General features: G+C 46.1%; 1 protein-coding gene across 2 annotated transcripts; it reads right to left on the bottom strand.

Annotated features, from left to right (window-relative positions):
- Positions 1-4,358: 4,358 nt before the first annotated feature.
- AGTRAP (angiotensin II receptor associated protein) lies at positions 4,359-13,893 on the bottom strand. Of its 2 annotated transcripts, XM_075773553.1 has the most exons (6): positions 13,777-13,893; positions 8,512-8,546; positions 8,183-8,294; positions 7,378-7,576; positions 7,116-7,154; positions 4,359-5,259 (listed from the first exon to the last, which is right to left on the bottom strand). In XM_075773553.1, the coding sequence occupies exons 1-6, from the start codon at positions 13,801-13,803 to the stop codon at positions 5,153-5,155; spliced, it is 519 nt and encodes a 172-aa protein (XP_075629668.1). In that variant the 5' UTR covers positions 13,804-13,893; the 3' UTR covers positions 4,359-5,152. The 2 variants fall into 2 exon arrangements, with proteins under 2 accessions (XP_075629668.1, XP_075629669.1); XM_075773554.1 differs by lacking the exon at positions 7,116-7,154 and having other exon boundaries at positions 5,011-5,259.
- Between the last annotated feature and the right edge of the window lie 227 nt (positions 13,894-14,120).

Here is a 14,120-nt window from a genome sequence, read left to right as displayed (position 1 = left end):
AGGATGAATGAATTATCCTCCTGCCAAGACAGGGTAGTCTGTCTGTAGCTGCTTTTCCAGAACACTTTACATCTAACCAGATCTACATGACATCAAACAAGAACAGGTCTAGCAGAAAATGTTTTTACAGAAGTCAGAGCACCATGGTTCCAGCTGGAGTACAATGCTTACCCCTGTTCATTGATTGGAAATCCAGCTCAAATCTCCTCCACACTTGCATTTTCTCCAGGGCTGGTAGGAAAGGTAGTGTCTTGACATAAGGTACTGTTTAACTGCTTAAGAAGTGAAAATTTGTTCACGTACAGCCCTACAAAAGTTCGAGGCTATGCAGACCAATTTCTTCTTCTCCACACTAAAGGATGAAACCATGTTTACACATCCAGAGAACCTACAGTGTCCCCTAACCTGGAAGAGTTACAGCATAGACAGGAGACCTAATTTGCAGTCTAGTCACTAAGTCAGATGGTTATACACATCACTCTCATGCAGAGCACAGATTCGTAAGTTACTGCTAACAGGTAAGTGTAATTTGAGGGGACCGTGCTTTCATTCCTTCAAATTTTAAAAGCAAGCTGTCAATCACTGTCATTCTAACCACCATTCTTTTCCACCTCCCTTTTAATAAATTAAAATAGTATTGTGAAAAGACACACAAACCTGTATCATCTTAAAAAAAAACCCTAGTCAATCTGAAAAGAACAAGACAGCATGGCCTAAGAAATCGATGCCCACTGTCTCTTTCAAATGTACTCAAATACCAGAAAGTCTCCAGTCAAATTGCACTCTGTTTCCAAACTATGTTTATCTCATTCTCTTCTAAGAAAGCACCTGAGCCTCAGTCATCCCTGTTTGCAAACAGCCCGCTTGTCCTTCTCACATGCAAACTCCTGCAGTAATCATCACAAACTGGAGAGTAAACTCAATTAGTAAAGCCACAGGAGATAGTCATGCAGTGTTGCAATTATCTTTGGGCCTTTCATACAACACCAAGTGTACCGTTAATGGAAAGATCCCATTATTTTTTCCGGACAAGTAAAAGTTGGCAACTACAGAGCGAACAGACAAAGCATGGCTGCCTTCTTCAGGGTGCCTATCACTGCATGAAGTATAACCACAAAATGCAGCAGACTGATGTTCCATAGAAACACTCCTTGCATCCCAGGAATATCCAGCCAGCTAGCAACGTATCACAAAAGGATGTTATAAAGGATGTGAATAGCGAAAGGACACAAACCCATCATGTTTAGCAGTGCTGGTTTGCCATTCGGGACTTTAACCACTTTTAAGTTAATCTTATTCAAAAGGCAACAAGATTTTATAAGTGCTTTTTTAAAAACTCCTGAGGCCAAAAGAGATACTGAAGGCAAGCCGCAGATTTTGCCAACTGCAAAATCCATGACCAATGGATTTCATATTACCTTTTACGTTTCCAACTAAAACACTTAACGCATGCTTACCACATACACTTTGCAGCAACACACTAACACATTAAAACCTGAAACAAATCCAATTAAGGAAACAAAAATTAAACTGATCAATGTACTTCTGTTGTTATAAGTAAAAGATAGTAAATAGCACCGTTCATGAAAAGTAAATCAAGCTCTTCTAAGTGAATGTAATTTTAGCATTACAACAACGACAGACCCACAATAAACACACAAGCACTGCACAATGCTAATTTTCCCATCCCTGCAGACCAAGGCCGATCCATTTCACGTTGCAAGTTGGGACCGGTGACTGGTTCAAGATCGTGCTTCACGCGCGTTAGAAACAAGGCTTTCCCCCCACTGCTCAGTCTTACAAACTGAACCATCGCTGCCATTGCATGAGCCTCTCATTGCCACTTTGAGATCACCACGCACACACAAGTGCTCTTCCCTTAAACCAGAGAGAAGGCAGTTATGGCTCCTGCAGCAGAGGAACAGCCATGTAGCAGTGCTCTTCGCGTGCTGCCAGCCAAGAACCAGCCACTTCTCGTCCCGGGATGCGGTGGTGGGCACAGGAGGGCCGTCACCCACAGACCCAGCCTAGGGGAGCCATTTCAGGCCTGCTCTCAGCTGACAGACAGGCCCCAGGCCCCTACTCAGCATCCCCGATGGCTCCCAGCGCTCTTCACGGGTGCGGACGCCTTTCTCCTCGTAGGTACTTACTCACTTGATAGCAGCCGCCAGCCATGCCGCTGGGCCTCGCCAGAACCTCAGGGACGGGACACACGCCTCTTTGTGCCTGCGCCTCCCAGCACTGGGGCAAACCTGCAGCTTTGTCCCCCCTTAATGCCTAAAGCCCGGTTGCGAGCGCGTTCCAGCTGGGTTGCTGTAAACAGCTTAATCCCCCGCGATTAGCAACGCCGCCTGTCACCGGGGCTGCAGATGGCCCCGCCAAAGCGGCTCTCGCCCACGCCTAATTAAAGCCGCATCCTGAGGGCAGCCTAGACGAGGCGGGGCCGGGGGGCTCACCCAGGGGAGGCGAGGCGTACCTGCGAGTGGGGCCGCGCCTCAGGAGAGGGGGCATGTTCTCCTCCTCGTCGCCCCAAACGCGCCACGTCCCGGCTCCTGTCAGCAGCGTTGGGCGGCATCGCCAGGCCCCGCGACCACCACCAAGAGAGCGTGGGCGAGCCCAGCCCGGGCTGGCGGCGGTGCCAGGGTGCGAGGCCGGGCGGGCGGGCCGGGCCGCCTCGGCCGGCCGTTAGGCACGCGGGCAGGCGCCGCCCATCCCTCAGGCCGCCTGAGAGACACTGCCGCCGAGGGAGGCAGCCGCACCGGGCGGGTTGTGGTTAATCTGGAGAGCTGCCAGCTCATCACCAAAAAAAACCTCGGCACATTAGCACCCGAGGATTTAAACAAATTAAAAAAAAAAAACCCAAAAAACAAAAACCTGCTGTACGTCTGGGTGAGGAGACCCTGCTGACAAGCTACGAGGAGCCCCACGGTGAAGCCAGGCTGCCCGGGTCAGCAAGACTGTGCTCCAGCACAACAGGCTCCATGAATCCCCACATGCCCTGCTAAACCAGGTATTGATCCAAGAGCACGTTGGTGCTTACTGTAAGTACTGCCGAAACAAACGCCCTCCTCCTCAGAAACCAGGAGAGGGGCCTCGTTTTTATCATCACCTTTGATTTACACCCTAAAAGAGGTATCCTTGAGGCACAGTAAGCCTACCACAACTCCTGCCTTGCTCTGCTCCCCTGAGCTCCCAGATGTGCTGAATTCTCCACAGAAAAGCACACAGCAGGTCAGCTAAATCAAAAGATTTTCTGGTGTCTTTCACAATGGAGAATGGCTGGGAAGGCCTCACTAGGTGTAACTCTTTGTGCAAATACCCAAAAAACATTGCATTTAAAACCGTTGTTTTCAGTCTATGCTTCACAGGTCTAGAGAAGAAAAAACCGAGCATTTAAATGTGTTTAAATGCATTATTCAGGGATCTGTACTGTCACTGAACAGTTCTGAAGGGCTGAAAAAAACATTAACTGAATATAAAAGCCTGCTCTGCAACTCCACAAGCCACAGAAATTTCTGCCTACCTATTCTTCTTTCTTCCCCTTCTGATCACAAAAGTAGACTGATTCCTATTCCTATGCTCTGTTGCATGGCTGTCTGCAAAATGAATGCACAACACTCATTTTGGGAGAGTAAACCAGACTATTGCACTTTTATGGCATTTACCATGTGCTTGGTCCAGGCATAAATGATGATGGTCCAGGTACAGCAGCAGGTCACTGTAGTGCTGGTACAGCATAGTGGAGGAAGCATCTGCTAATGTTTAAAGTGATCAAACTTGGGGAAAAATGGCTTGGTTTTAAAAATACAAATGGCATAGTTCTAGAGGTTAGAGCAAAGTTAACAGGGCTCTTGGTCACTGAAAAGTCAATGCAGCAGCACGTCTTGTCAAGAGAAATGCAACTGCAGAGTAACAGATATATACTTTGAAAATGAACCTGCTTTAGAAAAAACACAGGTCTTCCTAGCATTAGTATTTTCATTCTGCCAAAGCTGACATACTCTTTTTTTTCTAAAAGAATCCCATTGAACATCTTTCTTTTTTCTTAGGATTTTACACTGAAAGCCACAGCAGGGCAGATTATTGTGTGTAAGATTAGAGTTTATAGTTTGTCACACCCCACAGAGCTCACCACTGCACTGTAAATAAACCCATCTTTTCTTTTCCCCAATCCTCATTTTACTAGCTCACCTTCACCACCCACACATTTACAAGCAGTGTGCTCTACTTGTCTGAGTAAAGCTCAGACTAAAAGCCATGTAAGACCTTCCCCCATAAAGACTCTCCCAGACTACCTGGCTACAGTCCCAAACCCTCAGGAATACTTACATTTTCAAATAAGACATAGGTGACCAGCGTAACTTTTTCTAACACAGAAAAACTGTGTTCATTTTACAGTTTTCTTAGAAAAATGGAACATTTCAAGTTCTGTTAAGACAGGCAGCTGAAGGAAAAAGTACATTTCAAGGCACAGAGTATCTATAACCTACATTCAACAGCCGTTTTAAGCATCCTGAAGGACATTCAACTTGCATAAAAGCATCAATGAATAAAACCCAAGACTAGATACTGGGAGTGCAAGCAGCTCCCTGGCCCAGTAGGAGCATTTTATACCAACCCCAGCTTTGTGCAAACCACCACAGCTAGCATAGGGAGTTATGGTCATAAATCTTAGTTAAATAACACCATCAAAAACAGCCCTCAGGAACTCCCAGATGTTTCCTGGAAATATATCTGCATAAAAGCAGGCTAAACTGTATTGTTTAAGGGCAGTCCATAAGCCTTTTAAAGATAGCTTGTCCAGGAATATTTTGAGTGATTCCCGTACAATAGAGAGGATGCACAATACGAGACTTAGAAGACTGCAGAAGCTGCGTCCTCTCACACATACAGAGGAGGGATTTAGGGGGACAGAGGAAAGGACAGTACCAGGATTGCAAAGAGTCACAGTGCTTAACACGACATCTCTGAGATCTTCTGGACCTACTGCAGGAACCCCTCTACCTAACCTTCAGGGAGGCAAAAGAAATGAAAAATCAGATCCTCTCTTGTTTGCTCAGTAGCAGGTCTTGCTCCATCAGAAAAAGTACATGAAAGAGCAGAAGGCTAGACTGGGCGAGGGAAGCGTCTGTTCTCTGTTGCAGAGAGGGTCTCAGTATGGCTGCTGGGCTGTCTTGGTTGTGTCAGGCCACTGTGGAGGGGCATCCTGCTGATCAATCGGCTCATAAGTGCTGCGATCCCAGCCTGCGCGGGTGACACCTGAATGGAGAGGGAAGAGAACAAGATTAGGAAAAACCCAAAAGCACAAGAGCTCAATCTGCTAGAAGAAACCAACAGCTCATCCTTCCAATAAAGGCAAAGTAACCGAGATGCATTTGAACATGCCTCCTCGTTCCCCGAGAACTGCATAGTAGCCACATGGCTGTGTGGAAAGCAAGACCCACAATACTACATAGCAGCATAACAGGCTCTTGTAATAGCATATTTCAGCAAGATCAAGTTTATGAGATCTAGTAGAAAAATGAACAAACAGAAACAGGAGCAGCAGGAACCATGGCTAGCCGACAGCATAGATTTAAGAGCATGATTCATCCATGAATCACTCTTCCCAACAACACAGCTATGCCTTAAGTGTGCCACACCATGGCACTAAATTTGAATCCAGCAGCACTCCCAATTGCACTATGATCAATTTGCCTGTGGTAAAAGACTGGTACAAAGTCACGTTACTGTCCAGGGGATAAGCAGGGAAAGAAGAGACACAGACAGAGAATGTGCATGAACAGCTGTGTATCTATAGGCCAGGCACCTGCCATGGCTAGAAAGCAATCTGAATCAAAGGCGGGCACCAAACCATATTGGAGGCTTGTTCTAAGCAGCAAGGATGCTGACAGGCAACAAAAAGGGATTTTGTATGGCAAGAAAACAAGACAGAGAAGACCAGGAAAAATGCAACACTGTTAGGTTCAAAAGGAAAACACCAGATAGCAGGAAGATGAGAGAGAAAATCTGTCAACCACATTCTACCAAACAGCAGCATGCAGTTTGTACTGAAAAATCTCGTGAGAAAGACAGTTCAGGAGAGGATATGAAACCACAAAGTGTCTGAATTCCAACCTGCACCTGAGAGAAGACTCTCAGACAGTATCATGCTTGTGTTAGGATAGCATGGTTGAAAAGAAGGAATACTCCCAAATTCTGAGCAAAGGGATGTACTCCTCAGTGATACCTGCACTCTCCATGGGATACAAATGTCAAATCCCAGTTACAAGTACAGTGAGCAGCTAAAAAAAACTGGCACAAACACGACCCTGAGCAAGGCACTGCAGTTGACTTACAGGCCTTCTGACCGGATTAAGACAGATCTGTCTGGCATTTGCACCAATAGCTGATGGAGAAGGCATCCACATTCCACTACCAGAGAGATGCAAATAGCACGTACTGTCCCAAGCTATGGTTTCCTTCCATGGCCTCTCCTCCTCTGCAGGTATCCACCTCTTTTCACAGGAAGCATTATCTTCTTTGCTAGCATCCAAGCAGCACAAGTGACAGCTTTCAGACACTATAATGCAGTTATACCATCCTTTGTCCTGCACAGCCTTCTTAGGAAGGCAAAAAGATAACTCTGCCAGGCTGCTGGTTTTGCCAGCAAATGATCCCTGGCAGCTGCCCCAGCATGAACTAACACCAGGCACACTTGGCAAAGCTGACTGAGACCCAGAACATCCAGCCACAGCCCCTTCTCTCTGGCAAGGCTGCCACGTTATCGTTAACAAGTACAACTAGGAGAAAAATGAGTGCCTCCAGGCAAAGTCCCATGAGGTAAACATCAGTCCCATTTTCCAGGTGAGGAAATGGAGGTCCAAAACAATCAAGGTAGCTAGGACATGTGAGGCCCAGAGAAAGCACAGAGGTAGAAATCCAGCTTCTTTCCCTCTCATGCAAAATCCATCTAGAGGGGATCCTGCCTCTACTTTCCCCCAGGAGGAAAAGAAGGGGTTGGCAAAGAGAGGACACCCAAAGGCTTCCAACAAACAGACATAAATGCAGGAGGAGGAATAGGGGAAAAGCCTCTTAATTATATTCAATAAGAGAGACAGCAGTGATATCAATACCATTGTGGGCAAAATGGCTGTCAGATGAGGACTCCAGGTCTGCAAGGGAAGAGAGGAAGAATGTAAATTTAAGGCCTGAGACACACCAGAACCACAAATGGGAAAACAGACATGCGAGAGAGCAAGCACTTCCCCTCCCTGGAAAGTGGGGGGAGAATCCAGCTGCACAGAGCTCAGGCTGAAGGGTCCAAACTGCAAGGCGGTCTCCCTAACACCAGAGGAGGTGGCCCACACTGATGTGGAGGCAGAGGAAGCATCCTACCTATGTTAAAGGCGTACTCTCCTCCACGCTCCCGATACATTTGGTACACCAAATAGCAGGACACAGGTTTGAGGAGGAGGCTGAAGATGGCCATGCCTATACTGAAACGCTTCACATCAGTGAGATACTTGTTTGGAGGGTAGAAGACAGAGATGTGAATGATGTCCGTGAGGACTGTGAGCAGCAGACCAGACAGGAACTGGAAACAAAGAGAGAATGGGACATGAACTGACTAGGGGATTAACAACTAGGAGTAAGCCAGTTACAGTGTCTATTTCCTGTGAGATCTATGTTCACACAACCATGCCTTCACCCCAGTTTCACACACTGCTAACCCTTGACACTGCCCCAGGTAGACAGAGATTCCTAAAGGAATGATCTTTTATTTCATGCATTTTCTTTGCATCTGTCAGACACCTTCTGATGATATGCTCCAGGACTGTTTATTTTTGCTTGCCAATCTAACATTCAGAGAAAAGTTTTATAAAGCCCCTCTAGCTCAAGCACATTAAATGCTTTGAGTCCTGCTCTGGCATTACAAGTTACCATAGCAGGTAAAAAAAAAAAAAGAATCGAGTACACCTAACCTCTGAGAAGCAAAATAAGTGATAGCGAATGCTTCTCACCATGGTTTACAGTGCTTATAGATTCATATGCTCTCTTAAACAAAAAACAAAACAACTCAAACAGGGAATTTGACTTTTTCACTGTTGTATTGGGAACAGCTGAAAATCATCACTGACTCAAAGAAGGTGTCTCTGCCCTCCACCCTCTCCCTGGTGGATGCAAATACCTTCACACTCACCATCATGATGGCATCCAGGGAATCTCGCTGCACAATGGCCCAGATCCCCACTGCAAGGACACTGAAATTTCCCCAGGCATAGGAGGCTGGAAACACGTAATTCATGCATCCCCTGCCAAACAAGAACCCAGCCCAGGTTCACAATAAGCCTGTAACTGTTTGTTTGCATTCATCCCTGTTCCCATACAAACACCTCACCCTTAGATTTAGGATCTTCTTGCACACAGACAGGCACAAACAGGGAGTGCCAATTCCCTGAGAACATCCCATTCCTACTTTGAAGGAATACCCCCTTCTCACCCAGGACAGGCCAGTTACCAATCACTCACCACACTGTGAGCAGCCAGTGTACCAGAATGATGGCCTATGAAAAAAAACAGAGAGGAAGATAGGTCAGCAAGTTGGGAGAACTGTGGGAAGATCAACGTGAAATGACACCGTCTTGTTTCTGAGGGACAGGTGGAATACTGCCCTGGACCCATGAACCAGTGCAGAAAGCTGGCGTAGCAACTGGGACAGCAAAGACACAAAACCATTTTTCTCTGCCTCTGTTGCTGAGTATTTCCTGTGGTGCTACACTGTAGTCATTCATTATTGTTGTCATCTCTGTCGACAGTTGATTCAGAGCCCACTTAGTCTTTTCTAAATAGGTTATTGATTTTGGAACTCCAGAAGAGTTTGTACAAAAAGCCACAATCTGATTCACACTATGCTAGCACAGTTTATACATGACCAATCTGGCATCCCATCACCAAGAAGTCCATGGAAAGTCACGCGTGCAGCTCCCAGCAATTTCACTCCAGTCCGCAGTAAATCCTACTTTTACCTCCTTCCAGTCTGTTCAGAGCAGTGGTTCAACCTCACTGCAATATTAACAGACCTGAAGGCATCTTCTAGGAACCCAAGACCCTGATCCTGCCACAGTACACTGCTCTTTTCATTCCCAGTGAAGCCACCAGGACCCAAATGCCAGCAGTGCCCTAAGCAGCAATAAGATAAGGCTGTCACAGATTCTGTACTTTGCAAATGTCCTTAATGATCCTGATCCTTGTGCTCAAGGGGACAAATCCAAGAAGAAAGCATCATACTGTAACAAGTGACACAAGGATTCTCTTCACCAGCACTTGACATTTCTGCAACCAAGGAGACATACTCTACATGCTTACGAAGACAGCAAATGGGAACAAGAGTATACCACTTCAGTCTTTTTCTATACATATATCCATACACTCGCTTGCTTTTGAGACTGCTGGCCAATCTCAACAAAGGGAGATCACTCATATTCATTCTCTAAACATTTGTGAAAACAAGAATATGGAAGACAGGCTCTATTAGCAGCCTCATAAAAGAAAGCCTGAAGCCTGGCCATATCAGAGGACCTATGGGACACCAGCACTCTTCCATTTTTTCTAGGGGTGAGAAAGGTTCCAGTTGGCACTGACCTTGGTATAAAAAAAAACCACAACCCACCAACCACCAAAACCCCTCTGAAGCACACTCTCCTCACATACTCTTCCTGCCCCTTTCCCCCTCTGTAAAAAAAAGAAAGAAAAAAAAAGAAATAAAATAGCAAAAGTAAGTAGCAAAAGGCTAAATTACACAGTGGACACAGGAAAGCTGTATGCAGATAGGAGCATTAAGACACTTAAAAAATAATTTTACTGACATCCTGCTACATTCACTGACTTAAAATGTCTATCCATGCTCTAACTCAATACAAAACTAGTTGCTCAAGAAGAGAGTTAATAACCAATGAAGCTGTGACGTGAGTGAAGTGCAGCCAGAAAATCAACAAGAGTGACGGATCTGCTGTGGCTCACACTGCTCTGCCAACATACCACAACGTAGATGTCTTATGATAAGGAAGAGCTCTTGCTTCACTGCAGTACCCTAGCACATCTGCTGAGTATCCACCCCAAGTAGCCTAGACTTTGTCGTAACTTAAATTTTTATTAATTTTTTTTTTAATTGTTCATGAAAGCCTACAAAATGCTTCACCACTACCATCCACTTGCCCTTCTCTCAAATTGCACCGCGGAGACCAGGCAGAAACTGCTAATCAGTAAAATGCAAGATGTTCTTGGATAAGAATGGAAATGTGCAAATAGCATTTACTCAAGAGACTATCACAACATCAGGGAAATTCTTAATTAGGTAGTATTTAATTGCATGTTACATACCCGCAAGACCCCTCAAGGCTCACTGGTTAACATAATTAGGCAGGGTGAGTTTTTTTAAAAAGCTGTCTAGATCAATATTGCAATTATTAAATTATGAAACATGCTTAGTCATCAGCATAAAGCCAGGTAAGCTAGGGCTGATAGTATGAGGGACTGCTGAAATAAGAACAAGGCATTCCCTTCCTGATTATTAGTCCAATCTACCTGACAGTTCTTCAGGGCACTATGGAACAAGCTAGTTGTCTGGGTATGCTTTAACATAGAAAATGTAGTGTTAATGAAAAATATTCTTTAAAGCTACAGTCACTATGTGAGATTAGATAATTTGCAGGCAGCGTCCTGATGAGACAGCAGAAGAATTTACATTTTCCCATCTGTTCAAGGACTTGAGTCTGTACCTAAGAAAGGCATACATTTCTTCTTTTGAGAAAATAACTCCTAAGACTTGAACTAGTGCTGAGAACAGAAAATAAGAAAGGTGGGACCTTTGTCCCCATCCCTTCTGGGCAGAAGGATGACCATGTGATGAAAAGCATCCCATTGAAAACTGGGAGAGCTAAGGGGAATTCCTAGCTCCTCTGCAAATCCCAGCATGTGATGGAACTAATTGCCGAGCATAAAAAGAGCCTGGGTCTGCCTGGGTCTCATTAGATGGGAAACTCTTTGGAATGAGAACTCACTCCTTTAAACATATTTCAGCACAGAACCTAGCACAAGGCTGAATTTTGACTAAGTTAAAAATTACATGGTTCCAAATTACAATTATTTTCTTGTAGTATCTAAGTTTTTTATTTTACCTTTTTTTTTTTTTTTTTGAGAGTGAGCTCATCTCCTCTGTGAGTGACATTCACCTGAGGATATACTAACCAAAATACAGATCTGAGTAGCCACCTGTGAGTGAGCCACCTGTGAGGATGCTCCTCGTTATTATAATAGAGTGTTAATAATGAGCATGGTTAGGCAGTGGAACAGGCTATCCAGCAGGGTTGTCGTGGCTCTATCCTTAGAGGTTTTTAAGAGTCAGCTGAATTTTGAGTTGAGCTATTTGATCTGACTTTGAAGTTAGCTTTGCTTTGAGCAGGAGGTTGGACTAGATGACATACAGAGGTCTCTCTCAGTCTAAATTATTCTATGATTCTGTGACCTAGCAATTAAAAATGCCTGAGCACAAAATGTATGTTTCCAGGCACATGGATTGTAGGGCATTGTCCAGGCTTGATCGAACTCAAACTTTGTATTTCGAGGCCTCTGCATGGTTATTGCAATAATCCTAGGTGTCAAGCATTCACTGCAAAAATATGGCTATGTTGCTTTCCACACGCTTTGCTGAGCATTACTGTTAGAGCTGAGCCAGTAGATGCTGTTTCATGAGCATGTTCCTCATCCATTCTAAGGCAAAGCCTATGAGAGACCTCAAGGCTAAGACACTGCATGTTCTGGCACAAACACAGGTCACTCATGCAGTTTTTCTAGAGATACTTCTATCATGAGGCTCATCTTTTTAATCTCACAGAAACTGTAAGCAGATCATGGCGATGAATAGTAATAGTGTGTGTTATTTCCAGTCCCTTTCTGAGAATCTTTCCCACCTTTGTGATATGCATCAAGGAGGCAGGTACAAAGTACGACAGTACAAAGATGCAGGTACAATTATTAACTCACTATTCCCTAGCTCTTCAGCCTCAGAACAATACCAGCAAGTCTTGACAACAAGGAATTTGTTAATGCTGAAAACAGTTTGCCCAGGACAAGCTCACTCTTATCTAGGAAGAGATTTGGGAATGGTTGTCTGAAACCAGAGGAGAAAGGCAATATTTTAGTTGTGTTGTTATGGTGACTCATTCATTCAAGAAGTTTGTGTTTTTCAGCTCCCCATCTCCACTTCTCATGGTAGAACATGTATTTCGTGTTGGCAAACTTTTTAATTAAATATCCTTATTTTTCACTGTTGTTTTAGCATGGGGGGGAATCAAACCAAGTTCAAAAACAAAGCAGAAGGCAAGATCTATTAATGTTCCTAGTGCCCTGGGAATCACACAATAGTCCAAACGTGTCAGAGCAAAGTATCAGCTAGTTTCCAGAATGTAGTATCTACGTGCCAGGCCTTGAAAAATCCATTTGCTTACTTGCCTCTAACAAGGGAAGATGCTTTTCCTGGTGAACTAGTAAGAGGGGGAAACGTCATTATATAAACACCAGGCTTTTATTTAGCACAGCCACGTGAAAGCCTTCCTATACAAAGCTGAATTCGTAACAGTAGCTGTGATAATACTCTCCTCTCACCCAACAACCTGCAGGCAGCCTGCTCCAAGGCCACTGCTCACTGCTTTGTGTATCAATAGCAGAAACAACCTGATGTGATTAGTGATGCTTTCATTCTCTGGGCAAAGTTTTAACCAAAGCAAGCACCTGAAACTTGCCATACCAAACAAGACACACAAAGTAGTGAAGCTGGAAAAAGGCACACCCCCCCTGAAATCTCAGGGCTCTGAAAATACAAAAGGAAAAAAAAATAGAGGAAAGTATCACCTGTCTGCTATCAAGGAAGGCTTCAATATCAAGCATCAACATCAAAAGAAAAAAAGTAATTTTAGCATCCCCCAGCTTCTCCACAAGGATGTGATCCTTCCCAAAGTGAAAAGTAAAACATAACTGTGGTAAATCCCTTATTCCCCATTTCTCTGGTTACCAGATATTCACCAGAATTTTCAAATTCTGTTGGGAAGCCATCCCAACAGAGAAGCGATTGTAATTACCTACCAGATGATAACCCTAAAGTAAGTGGGATCGCTTTTCTAAGATATTTTGCCTGACAAACAAAAACTTTGCCTGCTCAGGACCTTGAGTAGTGTTTATCCTGGATTAGCTCTGGTCAGCTGAGCTGGAAACCTCCATGGACACAAGTTAATAACAGCTGTTGCCCTAACTCAGTCCTTGGCCACTTTAGCAACTGCCCTGAAGTCAGGGAGAACCTTGGAGTCATTGTCTGCCGGCCTTAATGACCAAAAGCTTTTGCAACGCTTGCCCACGTGATGAAAAAGGTTTAGAAACACCAGTCTTTCCTCTTCGGAGGCCTCTACATCCCCCAGCCAGGCTCACAACCAGGTCCTGGTCCAGGCGCAGAGCTGGCCAGCATGCGAGACGAGAGGGCAGGCTGGGCCAAGCGCCCGCTCCCCGGGACGCCACCCCACGCCGCTGCCTCCCCAAGCCGCGGCCGAGGAAAAGCGCTGCCGCCCCGGCAGAAAGCCCCTCGCAGCCCTCCCGCTCCTCACGGCGGGACCTCGGCCAGCACCGCGCGGCCCCTACCACGGGCACCCTGCTCACTTCGAGCCCGCGGAGACCGGCCGGCCGGCCACGGGGCAACCGGAGAGGCCCCTCCCCGCCAGGGCAGCCCGGGAGCAGCTCGGCCCCTACCTTGAGGTTCACGGCTGGCAGCTCCATAGCAGCAGCCCGCCCGCCCCGTGACTCCAGGCGGCGGCGGGGCCGCCTCACGTGGAGCTGGGCCGGGCCCCGCCGCCGCCACTGGCTGGCCCCGGGGAGGGCGGGAGGAGCCGGGACACCGCCCCACCGCGCCCCACGGGGGCGTCCCTCCGCGTCCGGCCCCGGCGCTGCCGCAGCTCCTCCGCCGCGGTGGAGGCCTCGGGGCTGGACGTCGTGTAGTCGGGTCTGGAGCAGCGTGGAGGCCCGGCCTCTGCCCTCAACCGTGCCCTCTGCCACATGAGTTGATGCGCTGTGGTTCTGGAGCATGCCTCTGTGGA

The sequence above is a fragment of the Balearica regulorum genome, chromosome 21, assembly GCF_011004875.1.
Source record: "Balearica regulorum gibbericeps isolate bBalReg1 chromosome 21, bBalReg1.pri, whole genome shotgun sequence".
In the NCBI taxonomy this organism is placed as follows: Eukaryota; Metazoa; Chordata; class Aves; order Gruiformes; family Gruidae; genus Balearica; species Balearica regulorum.
The sequence above is the reverse complement of the archived record's forward strand: the minus strand, read 5'-3'. Positions and strand labels throughout refer to the sequence as shown.

Coding starts and splice junctions, on each gene's coding strand:
- AGTRAP (XM_075773553.1), bottom strand. CDS start 13,803: ATGGAGCTGCCAGCCGTGAACCTCAAG. Junction 8,547..13,776: donor TGCCAGCCGTGAACCTCAAG/GTAGGGGCCGAG, acceptor TTTTTTTCATAG/GCCATCATTCTGGTACACTG. Junction 7,155..7,377: donor AGAGTACGCCTTTAACATAG/GTAGGATGCTTC, acceptor CTTCCCTTGCAG/ACCTGGAGTCCTCATCTGAC.